This window comes from Fundulus heteroclitus, chromosome 15 (assembly GCF_011125445.2).
Source record: "Fundulus heteroclitus isolate FHET01 chromosome 15, MU-UCD_Fhet_4.1, whole genome shotgun sequence".
Taxonomy (NCBI): domain Eukaryota; kingdom Metazoa; phylum Chordata; class Actinopteri; order Cyprinodontiformes; family Fundulidae; genus Fundulus; species Fundulus heteroclitus.
Window position 1 is genome coordinate 16695606 of NC_046375.1, and position 23563 is coordinate 16719168.

Below are 23563 nucleotides of genomic sequence, written 5' to 3' on the forward strand. Positions count from 1 at the left end.
CGGGCCTTTATTTAACAACACTGGTGTTTCCCCGCTGAGGCAGGTACTGTGGTGAGAAAGGGGAAAGGCCAGGAGAAAGTGAGGGTCGGAAAAAAGGAAGGGGAACAGAAAAGGAAGCAATTGTAAGAGATCAGGTGAGGAGGTGGAGCTGGCATGGTTGTCACTCAGTACACTGGCTCATACCAGTGTCAGAATAAGTTAGAAATGCTCAATGCAACATTGTGGGTTTGACCTTTTTGTTACAGCTTTATGAATATTTCAGAGGACACACATTTTTACTACAGCCCACCAGTGCCCCCCAGTGACAAGACAAGCACATAACGCATTATGTTGTTCCTTGAGTTTAAAATGGAATAAAATGCTAACACTGAACTCCTTCACCGAATGCAAACGCAAGTCTGAAGAGATCCTTCAACAAACATAAAAAAAAAAACAATCACATTCATTGCAGCTAAACATTCCTCTGGGTAAAAGAATCATTCCTTCTTTAAAATGTAAAATATGGCTTTTTACCTTTAAATAGAAAAGTGATGCATTGCTGCAACAAAACGTTAACTTGCAAACCTTATGGCATACTTGGAAAATGTAAAAGACTTTGCTTCCTTGTCTCAGTAATTATACAAAAACAACAATCATTTTAGCAAACATAAAAGATTGAAAAAGTGCAGTACAAAATCCTTCCATTGAAGGGCAAAACTATTTACTTGTGCTCATCCAGCTCTTTGGTACTATGTTGCAGGTTTAAAATGTGCAAGTAGCAAGGACTGTGTTCTTTCCTTTTTTTTTTTTCTTGTTCTGAACGGCAGTTTTTGTCAAAATGTAAAAAATTTGGGCCTCTCCCAAAAGGTCTCAAACAGGATGTGAGCGACCTATGGCGCTCAGGTGCAAAAATAATCAGTCAAGTATTAAATAAAACCCCTAACAACATTTTCTTTCTAATAAACCAGCACTTTAAAACCAACAGTGTCCATGCAATTAATCACAGCAGACGGTAAGAACATTGGATTGTTGTTTGTACAGCGAACGTCACTGGGACAGTCTGTGGTGAGATCCAAGAGGGATGTAGGACTCTGGGGAATTACAGGCATCTTTGTTTCTACGGTGTGACTCAGAAGATCCCGTGAAGTTACGCATCTGTCATGGTGCTCTCCACTGGGCTGAAGCCCTCGGGAATGCTGTCTTCTAAGGAGCCATAAGACTGTTGATGTTTGGGTTCCTTTGTGGTACTGGCTGGTGATTGGGTATCAAGCACTCTGGGAAGGTAAACCTGCAAGTAAGCAGCAACAGGAGTGGGACAAGTGTAAATATATACAGTACTTTTCGTGATTGTTTTAAAACATTGTGTAAAAAAGCTTTAAAGTACATTTATCTTTTATCAGGTTCAAACTAGAGGGGTCATAAGTGGCAATTACTTTATTTTAGAACGTTGCATGTAACAATGCTAGTTTTTTTACATGATGAACTGAAACTGTGAGCCGTTCTCCCTGGCATCACTTAATTGAAAGTGAAATAAAGTTTTAAACTGGCAAATGTTTAAGGCAAATTTTAACTTCTTTAGGCAAAGAGTGACACGATTAACCCCTAAAAGTAAGAGCGTGGTGACTGCTGTGTGAGCATGTCGGCGCGAGGCCTGCTGCAGGCGGTGAGAGTTTGCAGATGAAATAAGTTGTAGCTTGTAATGCATTCTGTCACTTCTAACTCTGCTCTCTGACCTTCACAGGTTAAATAGTCCATATGAAAGCACAGATGTTGTCTTTAACTTACATGATTGACAATTTTGTCAGGGTTTTTAACTGAATTAGGGTTTTAAAATAAATCTAACTTGACACAGAGGCCCATTTCTCTTAAGCCCTCTTCAAAACAGGAATGAAAAAATGTCACAGCATTCAAGTCCAGAAATGGCTACAAAAACGTTGCCTAAACTTGCCCATATGTACAGTCAAAGCAATAAATACTGTATTTTTTGGATTATAAAGCTCACTTAAAATCCTTAATTTTTCAAAAAAATTGATGGCGTTTATAATCGGGCGCACCTTATATATGATTACTGACCGATTTTATGTGGTACAATATGCTCATAAATCTGTTAAAATGTGTAAGTACGACTGGTTAGCAATGAAACTGCTATGCTTGATACACTGAGCTGCTCAGAGCAGGCGGTTCCAAGGACGCGCAGCATCACAGTCCCTCTCTGTTCTCACTGACAGGTGGGGGTCTACTGGAAAAGAAACGGCTCCAGGTGCTCAGCTAGCTAATCACACATTTTACCACCCGTTCCACCGCTTCGTCTCACTGGCAGAAAGTGTGGGATTTGTAGGATTTTGCCACAAGAAATGTAGGTAACAGTACACTCGACTATGAAGGGTAAAACGTCCGCGGAGAGTCAGCATGGAGTCCACCAAGCTCACACTATGCACACAGTACACCTGAGTATGTGGGAGCCTTTACCCTCGTCCGGAGTACACCCCTACAATAATAAACCTAGTAAGTTAATTCAATATAAAAGTTACGTTTATTTTGGCCTTATGTTAGAAACAGGGCAGTGTAGTCCAACTACAGAAAGCTCTCCCTCTCTGAAGAGAGCTGTGTAAGTGAAGGGGCGGAGTGATATTACACACTTGGGGAGAATATTTACTGCCAATTTATAATCTGGTGTGCTTTATAATCTGGTGTGCTTTATGTCCGAAAAATACGGTAGAAAGTTTAAAACAAGATGGGTCTTTTGTTTTGTTTTTTGCAGTGCACAGCAAAGGTTGTAAAGAAAATAAAAATAAATGGGAACTGCAAATGTGTTGTGTTTGAACTTATGTTCCAACAATATAGTATATATTATAATTCTTTTTTTTTTTTTTAGACGTTCTAACCAGCTTTGTGGCACACAGGACTTGTCCAGCTGAGTTGTATCAACAGAGCCTAATCTAGGGCTGGGCAATAAAATTGATTTAATCGATTAACAATTTTTTAAGATTTCATTTTTGGAAAATCTAGATTTTATTTTGCCAATGCACTCATTGGACTTCCATGAAGAGAATAGCATGCAATGCTGAATATATGTTTAGGAAAATATACTGTCAAAATATTAAAGAAGAAGAAACTTTTTTTTTACCATAATACAAGGCCCTTTTTTAAATTGACTTATTTTTTTTTAAGTTAGTTTGAAGTTAGACAAGTGAAGCCTGTTATTAGCTCATTATGTATCACTAGCAGCAAACATTTAGATATATTTTCATTGTTTACAATGGCAGGGCCGCCATCTTGTGTTAAAAGCATGTTTCACAGCTTGTATTTAGTTGTGCTTTGAATTCAGGTCAACTCCGAGACAAAATGCTTGACATAAAAGGAGGTATTCAAAATAATTAACTTTTCTTATTGTGCAACTAAAATGAGGGGGAAAAAAATCAATTAATTGGATTTGGTATAATAAAATCGGAGATTTTATTTTTAAGCCATATCGCCCAGCCCTAGCCTAATTATGATTTAAAAGGACTTTGGTAGAGTCCCCCGTTTTTGTCTATCCTACAACTAATCTCCTTTTTTTTGTTGTGTTGTCTTTAAACAGTTCAAACAGAAACATTCAGTCATGATGATAGTGGTCTCTTAGTTAACAACTAACACCAGAAACATGACCGATAGGCTCAGCAAACAAGCCACGAGGTTAATTTCAGGTCAACGTGAAACATGTTCTCAACATGTATGATCCTCACTGACACGATGGAATTTGTTTTTCTTTTAAAAGAACAGTCTGAAGTACACCACCTTAGAATTTTCTTCCACTCCCTCTACTGTATCCTCGTCCTCCTCTTTGACCTGAAAAGGAAAACAAACAAAATGGTCAGCGTGAGGGATGATGGCAAAGCAACAGCACACTCAAACCCAGGTGTGTGTGTGTGTGTTTGTGTGTTGGGGGGGACTCACCGCATAGTTATGTGGACTGAGGTACTTAAAGTTGCCGAAGCACGTGAAGCCCAAACAGATGAAGATGGTGAAACACAGGACGGCTAGGGTGAATATAGACAAAGGGGTCTTGAAACCTGAAGGACCTGAAAGACCAAACAATGTTTTTAAACAGCGGGCCATAGTTTAAATGCACTATTAGGGATGGATAACTTTCATATCTGGACTTATACGGTACCAATACCTGGTACCTGGGAGTTGATGCCGGTACTTAAAGGTACTTTTATGTGCTTATGTAGTAAGAAATGTTAGTTTATTAATAAAGTCTCCAAATTTGTCAAATTAACACATTTATTTCTCAATAGATAAACTTGTTTGGATCTACAAATGAACCTCATTAAATAATTTATTTGGTACCTATAAAAGTACCAAATTATGTACTCATCCCTACACACTTTATGATGATACATGAGTTTTACAAGTTCTTTCATAAATAACATGACTAATTGCCAAGAGTAAACAACAACAGGGTGGGTAAAACAAACGATTATATCATGACGTAGGACTGACTCCTTACTGACAAGGGAACAGGTTTGACAGCTTACGGCCCTGTTGGTTGTGTTTGTTGCTTACAGCTGCTTGGATAAGACAATCCTTGATTTTTTTCCCCCAACACTTGCAGTACTACAGCTTTTACAACAGCAAAATATATGCCCGCAATAACACATGTGAGACCAACAGTAAATCATTCCTTAGTTATTGCTGATACTTATTCTCAGCACAAGAAAAAGGAATATCACAGTAAATTACAGAGGGTAACTTTCCTTCTAGCTAGACAGGTGAGCTGTCAAAAAGACCAACCTTTATTAAAGTCAAATGATATGTTGCACAACACAGTGGTATGTATGGAAACTCATTATATCCGTTGGAAAAAAATTTTCTTCTTTTACCGTCACTGTAGGAATAGGGACTTCCTGATCTTTAAAATATGCAGAATGTTTTGTACTCCTCACCGAGGCCTGTGAAAGGCAGCATTTTGAAGAAGATATAAACCCTCAATAAACTGATATTTTGACTAACTTGAACTTTGGATTTAAAGCTTTAATCAGCACCTTGGAATTGTTTTTTCTTTAAAAAAAAACAAGATTAGAGGCCACACATCCTTGCTTGTTATCCCACAGAGTGAAAACTTCAGACTCCAATTTCAAACTCAAATTGCTGCCACACTAAACCTGCTTTTCACACCTTTGCCAGTAAGAGACATGCAGTACGGGAACACATTGTTTAATCTGTGAAGGAACAAGTAGGTTACATATTGTTTACAAGTCTTTAGTGTTGGTTATGCGTCACGTGGAGGAATTCTTATTGTGAACTTTGGCTGCTGAGGGACGCATCTTATCTGGGCTTTTCTTTCTTTTTAGGAGTTCACCATAAAATATCAGCACTTAAGTAGAATTATCAACATGACCTCAGTTTAAAAACGACCCCTTAGGGTTTAAAGAACACTAAATCACAAAACAAGATTTCAACACATCCAACTTTTAAATGCATTGCAGTGTTCAGTGTCTTAAAAATCAGAACGCCTAATAAAAATATGAAAACCAGCTTGCATTTTTTTAATTTAAGGTCCCTTTACTTTAAAATAAAAATCCAACCATTTCAGAAACACACGTTTTTAGTAAATTAAGTTTATCTGTGTGTAATTTTGTCTCTCTTCAGTAAAAACGCTAAATGCTGGCTAGCCAAGTGTTTTTCAGCCCTGGTGGCACACGGCCCTGCATGTTTTAGATGTTTGTCTCTGCTTCAGCACACCTGATTTTAGCTGATGGCTGATTAACAGACTTCTGCTGAAGATCAATCATCAGAATCAGATGCTAAAGCAGAGGCACATCTAAAACACGCAGGACAGCGTGCCTTGAGGCACTGGGCCAGCGGCCAGTGAAACGAATCTATGGAAACATGGCCGTCCACTTAAACTGGCAGATCGCCACATTTGCAGGTTGGCAAAAGTCATGCAAGGATACGATGTTTTAGTCGAATTAAGCCAAAATGTAACTTTTTGCACAACATGCAAAATGTTGATTTATAGGAGATCTAATCCTGAACAGACAACCCCCATTGTAAAACATTATGGTGGTGGTATACTGCTGTGGGAAGGCTTTTATGGAGTAGAAGTAGGAAAGCTGGTCAAAGATCTTGGGAATGTGGATGGAGCTAAAACAAACACAATACTGGACAAAACATTTTTAAAGCAGCAAAAGACTTTGAGACCAGGATGGAAGTTGACCTTTGAGCTGGACAATAAAACTAAACCCAGGGATGTACAATTTAAAGGTCTAGATCAAAGCATATTTATCTGTTAGGTTGGTTCAGTCACAGTCTAGACCTAAAACAACCTACTATGAATCTGTAACAAGACTTGAAAATTGATGGTGATGGGTGCTTTACATCCAATCTGACAAAGCCTGACCTATTTGACCAGAACAATGGGAAGCATTTCAGTCTCTAGATACATTTGATAGACATATCTCAAAAGACTTGCAGCTGCAGTTACAGCAGAATTTGATTAAACAAAATATTGAATTAGAGGTGCTGAATAAAAATGTATGTCATGCTTTTCAAACTGTAAACAAATATATTTTTCCTTCAAATTCACAAGTATGTGCAACTTTGTGTTGGTCTGTCACATAAGATCCCAATAAAATACGCTGAACCTTGTGCTAACACTTATTTCTCACCTCCTCTCAGGACGGAGAAGAAGTAAAGCCATATCAGGCAGATGATCGGCGCCGCTAGAGCTTGATCAACAGCTCCAAGGTGGACTTTGCGGTCAAGGCGAGTAGGTAGGTATGCAAAGAACAGGTTGTGTCTGTCCACCAGGTGCTTGAGCAACATGTAAAGGAGCCCTAATTGAATCAAACACAAAGTTACAAAATTACACAAACACTCATGTTACTTGGAATCAGTCAGAATAACGATGACATTGGACGCTAACTATTTAGCTCCTTACCAAATGGCACAATGATGGGGCAAATGATGCTGTAAGCCATGATGACAGTAAACACACACAGACTCCAACCGTACATCGCTCCGTATTCAAACTCATACGCTTGATGCTGTGAAAAGAGAAAAATCAAAGTTTACTTTTCATTGAAGCTGTTAATATATTCCTTACACACCACAGGTGACAACATATCTTATTTTAAACTAGCCTAAAATGTGAAATAAAAGGCCAAAGCTTTCTGAATCCTTTTAAGACACTGTTGTCTAAATTTGGTTGTGATTTAGCATAACGTATTAGAATAACTAATAAAATATGAATAAACAAAAAGAGGCACAGCATGAAATGGCATTACAAACCTGTTGTACATATTTTCTTTCTGCTGCAGAGCGAGCAACCATCAAACGTATGGCGTAAAGCAGCAACCCTGGCAACCGCAATAACTCCATCCCAGAGCCAACCAGGCCGGCCGCGATCACGTAGTTCACGAAAAACGCCCCTTGATCCGGTAAAAACACACACCTTGAGGAGTAATTTAAAGAGAAAACGGAAAAGGGACCATCAACATGATGACTGATAACTTGTGAATGAATGTATACATTTTGTCCCCAAGAGGAACATCAATAGAAACCTGAATCTGAAAAGGATTGCTTGAGTTAGGTAAAACCTAAAATGAACACAAACCTACAAATACCTCCATTTCACTTAATCTTAATTTAAAAAAAATGTAATTTTATTATATTTGTGCATGTCTTTCTACTGTTAAATCAGCCATAAAACAATCAATTGAAAAATACTCACTCAAATCTTGTTTTCCCTTGATCTATAAATGTTTTATCAAACAGCCAGCGGAAAAACCATGCAAGGCTACAAGGAAAAAGAGACATAACTTAGTTACTTAAGGCTAGCAATGCCAAATGCTAAACAATCCACTTATCTTATCTGATATGCAGCTGGTTAATATATGTATGTAAAAATAAAACAGTCAGTATGTCCGAAGGAAGTGCACAACACATATTAACTATCATTAACAAAGTAATATGAAAACTACACCAGGATTTCCCATAAAAGACAATTTTCTTAAAGTTATTTCTTCTCAATTGTAGAATGTTGCACACTCATCTAAGGTTTGGAAAATAGTACCTTGCAAAGTAATTCATGCAACTTTTTTTCACATTTTGTCATACTGCAACCACAAACGTTACTATAGTTCCTTGAGATTTTCTGCATCATACCATAAAGTAATAGCCAGATGTAAATTTAAAGGAAAATTGAGTTTTCAGAGCTTTACGAATCAGCATCTAGAAAGGCTTTATTTGCATTCAGCTCCCGTCAGTCAATACCCTGAGGAACCGTCATTCACTGCCATTACAGCTGCAAATATTTTACAGTATCTCTCTACTGGCTTTGCTACACAGACTAAAATTAAGACCCATTCTTCTTCGCAAAATAGCTCAAGTTAGGTTAGATGGAGATAATCTTTGAAAAAGAATTCTTGCCACAGATTTTCAGTGTGATTTAGGTCTGGTCTTTGACTAGGCCATTGCAGCACATCAATATTCTTCCCTAAACCATTTCACTGCAGCACCAGCTGCATGTGTGGCGTGGCTGTTCTGCTGGAAGGTGAACCTGTGCTTCCGTCTTTGCAGACTAACAGGTGTTCTTGTACGATTAGTTCCCTTCAACTCAGCTCAGTCACAGATCTACTGCAAAAAAGATTTTCTAAATACTTTCCAGTGTAACTATTTTTAAATACTATTAAACATAATTTAAAACATTCAAGTCCATATTGTCTATCCCTAAACTCCACAGCAATATGCTGCCACCTCCATGCTTCCCAATGGCGGTGGTATGTTCAGGGTGATATGCAGCATTGCACACTATACTTTAACGAATATGAAATGAAAATCAAAACTGTTTATCCTTTTTGTTTCACTTTACAATATTGTACTACTTTATGTTGGTCCAGCACATAAAATCCAAATAATATACATTGAAGTTTTGGGCTGCAATGCACCAAAGTATGAAAAAGTCCAAGTGGTCTGGATACTTTTGCAAGGCATGGAAAAGTAATAATAATAATAATAATAATAATAATAATAATAATAATAATAATAATAATAATAATAATAATAATAATAATAATCTTTTTTTTTTAATAAAGTGCTTTCAATCAAAGTGCTTAAAAGCAGGTGATAAAAATTGTAAAACAAGACATGAAACAATATAGTTAAAAAAGAGGTAAAACCATAAAAAAATGCAAAAACCAATATTAAAACAATGTAGTTTAGGCATCAACTTAGGCTGCATAAGATAAGGTAAGATAGCTTGGCTTTAAAAACCTCCACAGAACATGCCTGCCAAATGTCTAGAGGGAGATTGTTCCAAAGATGGGGCATGAAAGGAAAAAGTACGCTCTCCTACAGTTTTAAGTACACATTTTAAATCCACTATAAAAAGTTACATATTAATATGACAGAAAATGAAACTATTCCTCTTTTCTTAACAGTTTTCTTTTTCCCACTCACAATAAAAAATAATAGCAAAGTGATTCTGCCACTTTAAGCCTAGTTACTTCGCTAATAGGCCGTTGCTTGGCCTGAATTACCTGGTGAGTCCCAGCGAGGGAAGAATAAGTACCATGAAGATCAGGAAGAAGTACAACTTGCGCATCATGCTCAGCTGCTCACTGGACCTAGGACCCAGAGGGTAGTGAAATAAAACAATTTACCCCTGTCAGCAGAAACTATTCAATGCATCTACCAACAGTGGGTAATGTGTTTGTAATACCTGCTCCAGTGTGCCTCTCCAAGCGTAGAGTAGTACACTATCGTAGGCAGCAATGCAGAAAAAGACCAAAGCAGAAGAGTTGGGAAGAACTGGCTAATGATAGGGCTCTGGACGGAAAAAAAGATTTTTACAGGTCACTGAAAACGAAACCCTGATAGCTTTATGTGCTTTTGAATGTTCAGAACTCACGTTAAGATTGTGGATTGGGCTGGTGACGTTGAACTTGTCCATGACGTTAATGATGATGGTGGGAGTCGTCAGGAAGGTGAGCAGGATAAACAGGAGGAGGTTTATTCCCACCCAGCGGATGACCCAGCAGAAACCGCGCACCGAAAGGTTCTCCCTGATGGTCATGGAAAGCAAAACAAGGAAGTTACACTCAAAGAAAAAAAAAAATCTTCAGAGATTATTGTATGCGAGCTGAATATGAGGATGTTTTCAATCTTTTAGTGACATCAAATCGAACTGTGTGTCCGTGTGCATTTGGTGATAATAGGGATTGTTGTTTAAAACAATTAAGTGTTGTAAATGTATGTTTAAATTAAACACCCCTCTTTTCTGTTGTATTTTTCACTATAAAAAACAAACACATGGTTTTACCTAATCTAATTTAAAGACATTTTGAAAACTAGCTTCCATTCCTGTTCCAGCAGATCTGCTTAACTTCCTGCTAAGATCTACAGGGAACACAGAGTTTGTGGAGGGTTGCTGTTTCTGGTCTTACCAGTACACGCTTTTAGGATGTGGAGCGAAGCTGACCCGCCACTTCTTCACCTTCAGATCTCTGCTGACAGACGACGGCTGAGGCTCCTTCCCGCAGCAGTACGTTGCCCCTCCGCAATCGATTGCATTGAAGTCTTTTAGGATGCTACAGCGAATTACACAGGAGTTAGCCATGCTTTCACGCCGATGGCGGCAGAGACCTTTCAATAAAAAAACGTATGCAGTGACTGTGAATTTGAGATTTATAAGACCAGGAAGAGGATGATTCTGTTAATGCCAAAACTAGACTACTGCTTCTAAAAACCGTCACCTAGATAATCTTCATTTTTGCGCTTATGACAGATATATTACAGTTGAACGGCCCTGTAAATATCTACGCATTTGTGTTTAAATTAATGTATATGTTAATTGTTTGTAGTCACATTTTAACAAGGTGCACTACAGTGCATTATAGAAGTATTCATACCCCTAGAATTACTTCAATGTGTTTTGCTTTTAATCTGATTTAATAAACCATCACAAACTAGAGCAATATCTGAAAAGTGGGGCATGTGTGTATAGACATTTTACTGTGATAGTCATACATTAATTCCAGTGCAACCTTTTTGCTTTTAAAAGTTACCTAGATACTTTAGAGTCCATCTCTGCATGATGTAATCTCAGTAAAAACACAGCTGTTCTGTGGTGACCTCAGTGGGTTGTTAAAGAACAACACACGCACAAACAGACAGGTCACAGATTAAGATGTGATGACGACTAAACCAGGGTTAGTTTATAAAACAATATCCTGAGCTTTGAGCATCTCACACAGCTCTGTTTAATCTGCCCTCTGGCAACACTCCAAAACCACCAGGAAATCACTGTCCACCTAAACGACCTGGCTGGCAAAGTAGAGCCGCTGCAGAGATCCGTGGCTCAGGTAGCAGAATCCGTTCACATGACATCTATTAGTCATGTGCTCCAAGAAGAAGGCCAATGTTAAAAGAAAACCTTTACAACTCCCTTTTCAATTTTGCCACAAGCCACAGAAGTGAGACAGAGAACGTTTGGAAGAAGGTGCACTGGTCAGATGAGATCAAAATTAAAATCTTTGGCCTACAAGTAAAACAGTATGTGGCAGAAAACCAACACTGCCCACTGTGAGGCATGGCGGTGACACCATCGTGCTGTGGGCTGTCCTTCAATACCACCGATAAGGAAGTTCCCCTTCCAGCAAGACAATGTCCCTAAACATAAAGCCTGAGCAACAATAGACCGGTTCATTTAAAAGAGCACGCCTTTTAAAATGGCCCAAAGTCTATATTTAATCTAACTAAGAATCTGCGGAAAGACTTGAAAAACTGCTGTTCACAAACGAACAAATGTGTATCTGCAGAGGTACGAAGCTGCTAGAGAATTACCCTTACAGACTACAAAACAGAACTAAAAGACTACAAAAGCACACATTTTCAGATGTTTATACGTAAAAACAAGTTTATAAACCATATATTATTTCCATTATACTACTAGCACTACTTGAAGTTTGTGTTTGTAACATAGCAAAACGCTTTTTCAAGGCTTTTTATAAACAAGTTGGTTATTGCAAACACTGACTGAAGAACTGATACTCACTACTTTGCCATTGCCTCATTCTGCATTGTGACAAAAGCGATGCCCAGAGGCTCCTGTGGTACTTCTGCATGCCGTCTCATGTCTTCCAGCAGCAGCTTTTCTTTATGCCTGTAATATTCTATGGCATCAACCTGAGAGAAAACAAATGTGAAGGTAAAACAATTTTGTTTTTGTTTTCATTTCTGTTTGTAATGATGATCTTTTTTATTATTATTATTGCAGGAAACTATCTTTCTATAGGTTATTTTAAAATGCAAATGACCTTGCAATCCCAGGTATCAGGTAATTGTCCCAATCAAGGCATTTTTACACTATTGTTATCAGAGTCCCTGATGAAACGTCATATTTGTGATGTTGTACACATCAGCTGCACCCCCAGTAATATGCACAGCCGGTATTTTTTAAATATCACAGCCTATTTGTGCTCATTATTTTGTTTATGTATAGATTGTGGGTTTCTCCTAAGGGGTTTTCATCCTTTACAAATATATTCATAATAAATTAGAGTAGTGGTGGCCTAATACCGATACTGGTATCGGACCCGATAAAAGGGTCAAGTACTCATACTTGTAAAAGCAACCTGATACTCTGAACCGATACCAATTCTGTGCTTGATTTTCCTCCTGGGCGGGGCTGCAACTCAAAGGCTAGATGTCACTCTATACCAGGTAATGGTGCTGTACACCAACAGGTTGTTTGCTGACTGTCCAAAATAGAAAATAAGGAGAAAAGATAACTGAAGCTCTAACCAAATATATCGCCTTCAGTGGTCAATGATATAGTTACATTATTTGTGATCTATAAGTACCACTTTATCAAGTACTCAGTATCGGTACTTGGTATCAGCAGGTGTCTAAACGGAAGTACTCGTACTTGTATTCGTTCTGGGAAAAACAGGTATTGGGACATCCCTAAATGAGATGCTGCATTGGTAGCATTCCTTTTTTTTCTGGAGTTTTAGAAAAAGCTTGGTCATTTGAAAAAATATGAACCATGAATGCTATAGGATCATTTCATGGCTTTTTTGGCATCTGATCATAAACAAAACTAGAAAGTTTTATAATGCTTTGAAAAATCATAACCCCCTTTACTTGTAAGGAACCGTAAATCTGGTGTATCCTTCACCAAAAATGCAGATTATTTAAAGTATAGTTTGTGAACATTTGGGCCTTCAAAGATTAAAGGATATAATTTAAATGTAAATTAACATAAACTCAGCTACATTTATTTATTATTAGATACATTTTGGAACGTTTGTCCTTTAGAAAATTGAAGTGGGGGAAAATTTTTTGGAAGAACAGACATTTTTTCCAAACTCAATTTAATTTTTTTCACACTTACCCTGTAAAATTAGACTACCCAAGACTGGCTAGAAACCCTGATATCCCGAGAGAGCTGCTGAAGCACTGGTCATAAAATTTTCTAATGTTTAGCAAAGCTCTAAGTTCATGAAGCAGGAGAACAACCAGTTTTGTCTCGGTCAAATCAGGCCCCATTACAACGGAGAGCAGACAGGTTAGCATTCGGCCAGCACTTCAGCAAACTTCTCTGGACAAAGACATGGTCGACAGAAGCAACGTGTGACTTTATTTAACATTATAGATGCATGAGCCTTTATTCATAGCTGCTTCACAAGAAGAACAGAAGAGAGAGCAAGAGAGCTAGAGAGAGAGAGAGGGAAGGCATGCTTTAAATGAAACTAATCAGTCAGCCATATCAAGGACCTCTGTATATGTTGCCTCCTCCTCCACAGAGTCATGCGGCATCCCTGAAGTTGTTTTTTCAGCTATTTAATCCTGTGTTGGAGCAGCATGTTAAAGCTGCCCAGCAGAAACTTCTGCTGGAACAAAATACCTGCTGCTGTCATCAAAACCAGAGACTGTGGTGTCCTGAATGTTACTGGTGAATAACATAAGTGCAGCATAATCAAAATACTAACGTAGATGATGTAATGCTGACAAAGAGTAATATCTTATTTAATTGTGCTTTAAAATGATGTACATTGGATTGAGAGTTTTTCTTGGGGAATGTTTGTCCTCAACTGAGTCGGATCCTTGATTCAGCTCACCTTTTCACAGCTGGGGCAGCAGCAGAGGTGGCCACATAAACGAGGGGTGATCAGCTCACGCACGCCGGTCTTGTCCAGGACACGCTCGTAATACCGCAGGTTTTTCCCAGCTCGCACCCTGGGTCGTAAAAACAACAACATAAGCACAGACAGTGGATTCTCGCTTAAAAGTAAAGCTAAACTAACCATTCATTAACCGCTTTACTTTCAGACTGGATATCCCCTCTCTGGGGGTGTGTTTAACCTCTTATACATTCAGCAAATATGTTAACACTTTTCTCAGACTTTAAAAGCCTTAAATCATTATTTACCGCCTCCAAACACAACACAGAAACACAGCCACTCCCTTCGGACTGACAGCCGTCGTGTTTTTCCACAGAGCGTCTTTAGCATTCAGAGAGGTATGGAATAGTCCACTGATAATAGACAGCTGAGTGTCATGTGGGAAAAAAAAAAAAGTTGGGAGGAAATACGCTGTATTGTGTGAGAATGCAATTTCACGATGTTGATGTTGATGAGAATATTGTCAGCTAGGTTTTTGTAGTATTGACAGCCATTTGGAGCCTTCATGAAGACACCTTTGCGTGGTCCATGCAAAATCGTCTCATCAGGAGACGACTATATTTGATAGGACGATTGAACCATGCATTAAAATTATGTGCTAGACTGCTAACATAAATAACAATAACAGTACTAAAGAGAAAAATATGATTCATGCAAAAATAACCATCTGCCAGCCACTTCTAAAGTCTTACCTTTCCTTATCAAGGTACATGAGTTTGGCCACATTGTAGCCCAGCGTCACTGCGCACACTTGGCAAGAAGGATATGCCTCCCTATAGACAAACACAGCAGCAGATGAGGAATTCGGTAATCACAACGATTAAAATCGCTGCTTCAAAAAAAAAAAAAAAAAAAAGTCCTCCTACATACGTGAAGTGAGTTTTTACTTGTTCCTCTGTTGCTCTTTTGGGTATCGAACACACGAACAGGGTGTTTCTGGCCTACACAAACAATGAGGCCAAAGACACGTGATGAAAAACCTCACATAGATTGTTTAGTGTAGCTATTAAACAGGAGACTCACTCTTTCTCTGGGCATGCCTTGCATTTGGGACGTGTGCAATCGCAGAAACAGAACCGTCAGGCACAGGTAGATAATGGCAAACACAGTGTGGAGCCATAACAGATTGTTTCTAGAATCACAAACGGTAGGAGCCATGAAGAACCGTGACACTGCACCGTATACCGCTCCCCCAGCAGACCACATAGTGATGGATTATTCATCTCCATTCATACTTACTGAGTGGAAAGATTTGCAATAGTTGTCCTTCCGAAACTCTGAGGATCATTTCCTTAAAGAAAGAAGTCATACGATTATTTTGTCAAACAATAAAAATATTTTTATAGATCTTAATGCAAAAAATATATATTTTTTGGTGTAGTTTGACTTTTTTCCCCCTTAAGTTATTGTTTCATTGAAAATGTTTAACTTTTTCTGAAAATTCTTGTCTCCCATTATGCTGTTGATGTGGCTGGGATGTTATTGGCTTGAATATATGCCTTCGGCCACAGAGTTATTTTCTGTTCTCCTTTTAGGTTTCATTCTGTGTTGTTGTGTATCTTCCAAGCAGTAGCGCCGGATTCTCATCAATTTAGCTCTTTGCCTGTTCATAACCCCCAATACATACATCTGCAGTGTTTCCCCTATTGTTCTACAAGGGGGCACCCCGCCCCGCCAACAAAGTTGCCCGCCTCCCCAAGAAAGTCATGGCATGTCGTAAATTATTATACGTCTGTTTGTGTTCACTTTTAATTTTATTAAAATTACCCTTTCTAAACAGCGCCAGATTTTGCTGTCTCAAGGCTTCCACATAATAAGGCAGACATAAAGAGCTCAATTTTACGAGCGCGTACATGACGTCACACTATAAACTGCTCGGTGGGAAGAAGTCTTCTCATTGAGCCGGTTTCGACTTGCAAACACCTGCGACGTCGGCTTCTCTGCACCACGAACCGACAGGTGTCTGCTGAGGGAAATGTAGGAGTTTGTCACAAGAAATGTAGCCAATTAGTGCAACTATGAAGTTTAAAATGTGCGCTGATAGTCTGTGCGGTGCCCGGTGCTACAACCACACCCTCACACTCTCGCCAGGAGAGAGAACGGTGAGAGTCGCGATTTATTTCTACCTGCCTTGGTAAATATTTCTGCGTTTTGTAAACAAGCCCGATTTCTGAGGATGGCTGCACTAAAAACTCCCACGGAGTCGAGAGCACTGAGCGTCTGCTGGCCATGAAGTCATCAGTGGAGGCTGTTCTGATGGGAGAACACGGGACGTTTATTAAAGAGAGACCAAGAATCTATCCTGTCAGAATTGGTATCGCTTGTGACAGGAGAGCGGGATACAACAGGGATCAATGCGTTTATTTCAGGTTTTGCCCCAATTACGTTAATATACCGAGAAAGTTTACCTAATACAAATGTGATGGCGATCATGTCTGTTTAAACTCGACTGTTATAAACATTAAAGCTCAATACAGCACGTTCTCAACAAGTAAGCGGCTCTATGGTCATTTTCAGATGTCCTACAAAAGTACCATTTGCTTTGACTGTCGCAAATCACCAAAAGTCTTTGTGTCGGAAACAAAGATCCACCTACCTGAGTCCATCTATGAAATAAGATGGCGGCTTAGTTCTTGAAAAACACGTCTTTGTAACTAGATAGACCCAATTAATGGATCAGAAATAGATCTCAAATGTAATAAAATTAAAATTGGATAAGGTTACGCTCAAAAATATACATCAAATGTAGATTGTAAAAAGCTTTTCATTTTAATTTAATCTCTTTCAAATGAAAATCTTTTAAAGACATTTTCATTCCTACAAAAAGTAGGAATGACAAACAGCAGGTATGTATAGACACAGAAATATAAAGAGACCAAAAGAAAGGTTAATAGAGACAGAAGCTGGCTGCTCATACAAGGTTTTATTCTGTGATATTAATCAAAAAAGAGAGAGCACTATATTAATGTAATTAATCCAAGACAAAATTTCTAGGGGAAACACTGCATTTGTGTTGGTCTTTAGTCTAAACCTAGATCCATTTTGTACCTATTTCATTAAACATTTAAATAAAACTTATTTCTCTTGCTGGTTAGGCATTTTGAGAAATTACAAAAATAAAGAATCATGAAAACGATCAAACCTCACTTATAATTTACATGCACATTATTGTCTGCAGGTTTTAAATCCTATATACATTAAATGTAGCTCTAAACCCATGTGGGCCAATTGGATTTTGTGAAATTTGACAGATTTTGAACACGTACCAAACGAGAAAAGCTGAGCGAGCATTTGCAGGCTTTGAACCTGTCCCAAAACTTTTTTCTTAAGATCATTAAAAATGATCTTTAATCATTTGGCGTCAACGCTGCCTGTAGGCAGGTACGAACTGAACCCCGGGTGTTGGCTTATTTTCATACTTTAAAAGCTTGAAACAACAAAGGGACAAAATTCCCTCCACCCATGTCCTAGGTGTTATTGTGTTTTCAGTTCTGCAGATCGACTTCCCTCTAATTTACACATTTAGTTCGCTTTGCTGAACACTTGCATGCAATGTTGAACTCTAATACCTATGAAAGATATTCTTTGGGAGGCAGGGTGCAGTGCGTGGTGTTGGACCTACTGAAAAGGTTTCCAGACATGTTGACTGGCAGAATGATTGCCAGGGAGGTGAGAGTGAGGACCACCAGCAGGATTATCAAATACCGCTGGAAGGACAGGTAGTGAACAGCATCCATGCCACATTTCTCTTTTATTTTTTCCTCACTGCAACACAAACACACACAAATCAGGTAAAAGAAAGGACAAATGCTCTGCCTCTGTAACATGTCATGAAACATATTCAAGTTCAAGACATCCAGGGAAATTAATTAACAAAGCTCAACAACACTCACTCCATTCTGAGGATGTATGGCAGCCAAGAGCAGAATCCCTGTATAGGAACAGAAATACTCATTTGTAAAAAATACTAAAGGTGGCAGCATTTTAAGATTAAGTTTATTTTTTTTATTCTGAAACAGATTTTTTTTTTTTTTTTGCATACCGACTCATAATCAGCGTTTTCCGCATTGGACGTAGTGGATGGCATGCGTCCATAACGCCGATGTCCTGATTCGTTAAACCTGCCACACAAAGTTCACTGTTAATTTTTTTAAGTCATATTTTATCCTAAAACCATGTTCAAATTCAGCTGCCATGCTAGATTATCATGTTGTTATCAGTATGTTTGCTGCACCACCTAGTTTTAACAGCTGTGAAAAAAGCAACTAACCCTTCATTGTCCGCCACCAGAGCCAAACGGCCATAGTTCCAGAACTTCTTTCTGATTACTGAGAAGAGCAGCAGCAAAACCTGTTGGTGTCAAAAAAACAAACAAACAAAAAAAACAGACAATTTAGGGTGTGTGTGACTTTTTTATAAACACAGACAAAAAAATAACTCAAAGCTATCAAGACAAAGAGACGTCGACTTATCTATAAGAACAAAGAAACACGTAACGAAATAGTTATGCTATTCAGAGCAAGTCATGAAGGAAAAAAATATTTCCGGTAACAAGCTTTTAAACGCTAAGCAACCACAGTTACGTAAGAGGCCGGCAGACGGGAACCTACGATGAAAACGCAGAAGTCGAGCAGCAGGACAACTGGCACTCCTCCAAAGTCGAGTCCTGTGAGAACAGTGCTCTGGTTGGAGCTGAAGCAGCTTAAAGGAGGTGTACCATTAGAGACCAGTAGGGGCCACAAGGAAGACATCACTGGAGCGAGGCCAGCTCTTTCCCTGCAGAGAGTCACAGAAATATACCTTCAAACATACGTAACCTGATGGAGGTTATATATTCAACTGCACCAGAGTTTTAACTATTGGTAGAGTAGATGTAATATAGAGCTTTTTTTTTTTTAAATCTGGTCACACACTGAAAAATTTAAATGTTTCCAATAAGACAGATAAATGTAAAACCGCCGCAGCTACTAAAACAAACAGCATTGTCGATTTAGCGTACAGTGGGCTGCGTTTTAGCTTTCTTTAAACACAATGTGTTTAGGGTCAGTGTGAGGCTAACTGAAGTTTATTTGCCATTACGCGTTGCAATGGCATGCAAATTAATACTCCATAATGCATATATTTTAAGCAATTACAAAACAATCAATGAACACCTTGCTGTCAGTGCAATAATAAGCTCTATGCTGTAACAACAGTTAATAGATGATTGAATAAAGACCTAGATGCTGCCATTGTTTGTTATTCAGCAGCTTTTAACTTTTTAAAGCTTTTTCTTCCTAAATGCAGTTTTGCATTTGGGGGTTTTGCATTGCATCTGTTAAATGACGCTTTTGCTTGCAGTGATACCCACCCTCCAAACAGTGGACATCCATAGAAATCTTTATTTATGTCTATTTCATGTTGGGCAGTCATTGTGAACTTTTCACAAAAATATTTAATCATTATTAGGTTGTTCTTTTGTTTAACTTTTTTAGCCCACTAGTCCGATCCGAATTAGGTCAATAGATACATTTTGTGGGTCAGACCATTGATCTGGCATATTTCAACCCCAAAAAGTAAAACACTCTGATTTCAAGGTTTTTTATTTTTTTTTTAATTACTAACTCTTAGGGATTTTGATAAAGTTGTATTTTTATACTAATAATTTTTAACCACAGCTAGCCCTATTTATTGCTTAAAAGAAAAACATTGCATTTTCTGTTTCAAATTTTCCTTTATCAGGCTACATCCTCTTAACCTGACCCTAGCCAGATTGATATCGCTCCGCCTAGCTTCACTCACATCCATCTGGGACATCTCCCATAGAGAGTGATTTCTCCAACCAATTTTATTGTCTACCCAATCAGGTCGCAGGGCTGGAGTTTCATAGATGTGACGTAGTGGACAAGCGACCGTGACGTGAGACAGACAGCAACGGCGGCTCGCATCGAGGACGCAGGCGTTAACATTGATGTTGCTATTTCTTCCGTGTTGTCCAATCTACCTAATATTGTTTCATTAAAAGAACATCAGAGAACGGCTCTGAAGGCTTTTGTTGGTGGAAACGATGCTTTCACCCTTCTCCCGACCGGATTTGGCAAGTTTTGTTTTCCGGGGCGTGCCCGCGGCGGAGTGGTTAGCGCAAACCATGTTAGGAGGCCTTTAGTCCTCGACGCGGTCGGCCCGGGATCGACTCCGACCCGCGGCGCTTTGCCGCCTGTCTCCCCCCCCTCTTCCTGTCAGCTCACTGTCAATAAAACGTGTGCCACTAGAACCGCAAACACATTGAAAAAAAAATTAAAGTTTTGTTTTTTCCCGCGTCGCTCTTACAGCATCACGGGTTAGCTTCGGTGTGAGTGGTTGAAATAGCACGTCGATAAAGATGACAGACAAGTGGCTTATCCAATCATATGCAAGAATTTTTGATAAGGCCCAGCCTTCAAAAAAGGCAATTCCTATGGGAGAGGTCCCAGATGGATGTGAGTGAAGCTAGGCGGAGCGAAATACATCTGGCTAGAGTCAGGTTAACATCCTCTCCCACTGCAATACGTCTGCACAACACAAATGTAAATATTTGCCACGTTGTTCTTCCTCTGCAAATAGTTGTATTATAATCTAGCCTTTCTATTACTCTTGTACAACTCTCGTTTGTTTTGTTTGTGTCATGTTATGTATTTTGTCTGTTTGTAGCGCCCTATCACCAAAGCAAATTCCTGGTACGTGTAAAATATCACTTGGCCATAAAGCTCATTCTCATTCTGACTATAACCGTTTGGAAATATTTCCAGCAAAGGGAAGCGAAACATTTTGCAATAGAGCTTAAACTAAAGGAGCACCGCCCATCACTAATATTTTGAAAGTGCAGTTGTTAAGCTACACCTCTGTTAAGCCACTGACTGCAGGCTCTACCAGAGCAAATAGACTAACGAAACAGCTGATATCAACTTGTTATACTCCCAGCGTTACTCTTTAAAGTCTGTAATTGATAGAATAGTACAATATTCTGTCTAATAGGTGCTTGAAAACAAGAACTGAATTTAGCTGCCGTTTAGAACCTGTTGCTTAAGTCTCTGCAATAAAAAATTCAATATGTGGTATACATAATATATGATAACAGTAATAATCCTTATAAAGAGTGTGCTATGCATTGTTATTTAGCTCAGCATTTGCTGACAAGCTCAATTATTGCGCAATAGTAGAAAAAAAATAGCCAGTACTGCTATAGACTTACCAGCTTTTCATTGCCGGCATTAGACACTTATTAAATGCAGACTGGCTTGGGTTACAGCAAATTTGTGTTACGCCTAATGTGTAAAAACCAATTCGGGCTGCGGTTTGTTTGTTAGTTTTGGTGGGGTGAGTATAGCCTCAAGATGAGCTTTTTTTTTAAGCAAGGGGGGAGATTATCTCAGTAACAGAGCAGCTTGTGTAATCAAAATCAAGTTGATTGTACCGGTTCTGCAAGTAGTCAACCGTAGACACACGCCATTTCCTCCTAAATTGACGAAGAAGTCATGAGGAAACACATACGGCTTGTTGAGTATGACAAAGTCAACTGTCTTTGATCAGCGCTGATAACCAGCACAAAAATTTACATATAGCAAAAAGACATTTTGTGCAGTCCGGCGTGTCTGTCAAACAGCTGGTAAAAATACTCTCTTTTTTGACACATTTGTCGAACACACAACTGAGCAAACGTTTAAAATTGTAATTTATCGACACTAACCGGTCAAATAGTTTATCGAAGAGCGTGTTGTTTTGGTGTTTAAGCGACTTAGTGGGAGCAACGGTTACGGAAGTTAGAAAAAAAAGTTGGCGTTAAAAAAAAGTAATGCGCTTACCTTTACAACCCGCCCTCAAGTAAAATGTGGGATTACAGCCGCTGATGTAACTTGGTTTCCTTATCTGTAAATACCCGACTGAAAGATAAATGACGCAAAAAAACGCATATCTCTTAGAGCTTTTATTTAAACAGAAAGTGCATTTCCTTCTACTGTAAATAACCGAGGATTGCGGGACTCCTACCCTTTCACTGTTCCGCACATGCGCAGACGCAAGAATTCGCTTACCGTCTGTCTCGTGCTCAGGAGGAGAACGTCAGTCCTCGAGCCGCTCCAGACCCTTCCGGTGGAAAAGTTGTATTGCGCGCAATACAACTAGAGTCAGGTTAACATCCTCTCCCACTGCAATACGTCTGCACAACACAAATGTAAATATTTGCCACGTTGTTCTTCCTCTGCAAATAGTTGTATTATAATCTAGCCTTTCTATTACTCTTGTACAACTCGCGTTTGTTTTGTTTGTGTCATGTTATGTTTTTTGTCTATAGCGCCGTATCACCAAAGCAAATTCCTGGTACGTGTAAAATATTACTTGGCCATAAAGCTCATTCTCGTTCTGACTATAACCGTTTGGAAATATTTCCAGCAAAGGGAAACAAAACATTTTGTAATGGAGCTTAAACTAAAGGAGCACCGCCCATCACTCCTATTTTGAAAGTGCAGTTAAGCTACATCTCTGTTAAGCCACTGACTGCAGGCTCTACCAGAGCAAATAGACTAACAAAACAGCTGATATCAACTTGTTATACTCCCAGCGTTACTCTTTAAAGTGTGTAATTGATAGAATAGTACAATATTCTGCACGCAAAATTACACACACATTACACATTTTACTGCTACCACTGTAGTATACAAAGTTGTAAAAGAATAATATCGAAACGAACAAACAATGAAAGCAGCTAAGACAGACGGAGCCTTACCGAGCAGCATGTTCCTTATAAAAACTTAAATTAACTTGTAAACAAAACTTTTGACCAGTGACGTTCTTGCAGAAACGACGGCCTCAACAAGCCCCCTTATGTTCTGCCACCCTAGTAGAAACAATAATTTACCTTATGAAGCCTATTCTGCTTTCTGAAACAAACAACAAACTTTACATATTATTAGTAACATTCAAAAATAGCTTTGTCAGACAGCCAGATAAATACTAAGGGTTAATTATTTTTAATACTTTGAGTAAAGTCTGCAGCTTTAATCAACACCTATTTAAAAATATCTATTGAAAAAGAGAGAATCAGTAAGTAATATCAAGTAATCAAGTAATATCAAGTAATATTTTATGGTTTTTGACTGTGCCCTAATGCACCAATAAATGAAAATATTTTTTGACTTAAGTTATTCTTATACAGTTTCACAATGTAAACACTTTTTGTAAACTGATCTTAATTCCATTCAGAGATATCAACAGAGTCCATGATGAAAAACAAACAGTGAAGTAAGACCAATACAGGATTATTCTAAGGTTGTTTCATCACAGTTATAGTTTAAAAGCCAAGTTCCGTCACTCCAGACTGTGTGTAAATCTGTAATTAGAATTGTTTCTTAACGAACTGTGAGTGTTTCTATCCAAAGAAAAGGAGTTCCTGTCGTGTA

The 23563-nt window shown here is 38.6% G+C and overlaps 1 protein-coding gene across 3 annotated transcripts; it reads right to left on the reverse strand.

The window, feature by feature from the left end:
• Positions 1-222: 222 nt before the first annotated feature.
• On the reverse strand, positions 223-22217 carry tmem63a (transmembrane protein 63A). Of its 3 annotated transcripts, XM_036147547.1 has the most exons (24): positions 22155-22172; positions 21971-22048; positions 18761-18926; positions 18421-18500; positions 18193-18271; positions 18044-18081; positions 17773-17915; positions 15390-15441; positions 15174-15282; positions 15021-15091; positions 14843-14923; positions 14088-14205; positions 12020-12150; positions 10410-10553; positions 9875-10028; positions 9686-9792; positions 9504-9590; positions 7697-7762; positions 7255-7417; positions 6905-7010; positions 6633-6800; positions 3916-4040; positions 3757-3807; positions 223-1267 (listed from the first exon to the last, which is right to left on the reverse strand). In XM_036147547.1, the coding sequence occupies exons 3-24, from the start codon at positions 18899-18901 to the stop codon at positions 1127-1129; spliced, it is 2355 nt and encodes a 784-aa protein (XP_036003440.1). In that variant the 5' UTR covers positions 18902-18926; positions 21971-22048; positions 22155-22172; the 3' UTR covers positions 223-1126. The 3 variants fall into 3 exon arrangements, with proteins under 3 accessions (XP_036003440.1, XP_036003441.1, XP_012724283.1); XM_036147548.1 differs by lacking the exons at positions 21971-22048; positions 22155-22172 and adding an exon at positions 22199-22217; XM_012868829.3 differs by having other exon boundaries at positions 21971-22172.
• Positions 22218-23563: the final 1346 nt, after the last annotated feature.

Bases quoted from the DNA above. Each gene is read 5' to 3' on its own strand.
- tmem63a (XM_036147548.1), bottom strand. From the start codon at position 18,901: ATGTCTTCCTTGTGGCCCCTACTGGTCTCTAATGGTACACCTCCTTTA. The intron at 18,501-18,760 runs GTAGGTTCCCGT...TGACACCAACAG, and splicing joins TCGACTTCTGCGTTTTCATC to GTTTTGCTGCTGCTCTTCTC. The intron at 10,029-10,409 runs GTAAGACCAGAA...CATGACCATCAG, and splicing joins CATCCTAAAAGCGTGTACTG to GGAGAACCTTTCGGTGCGCG.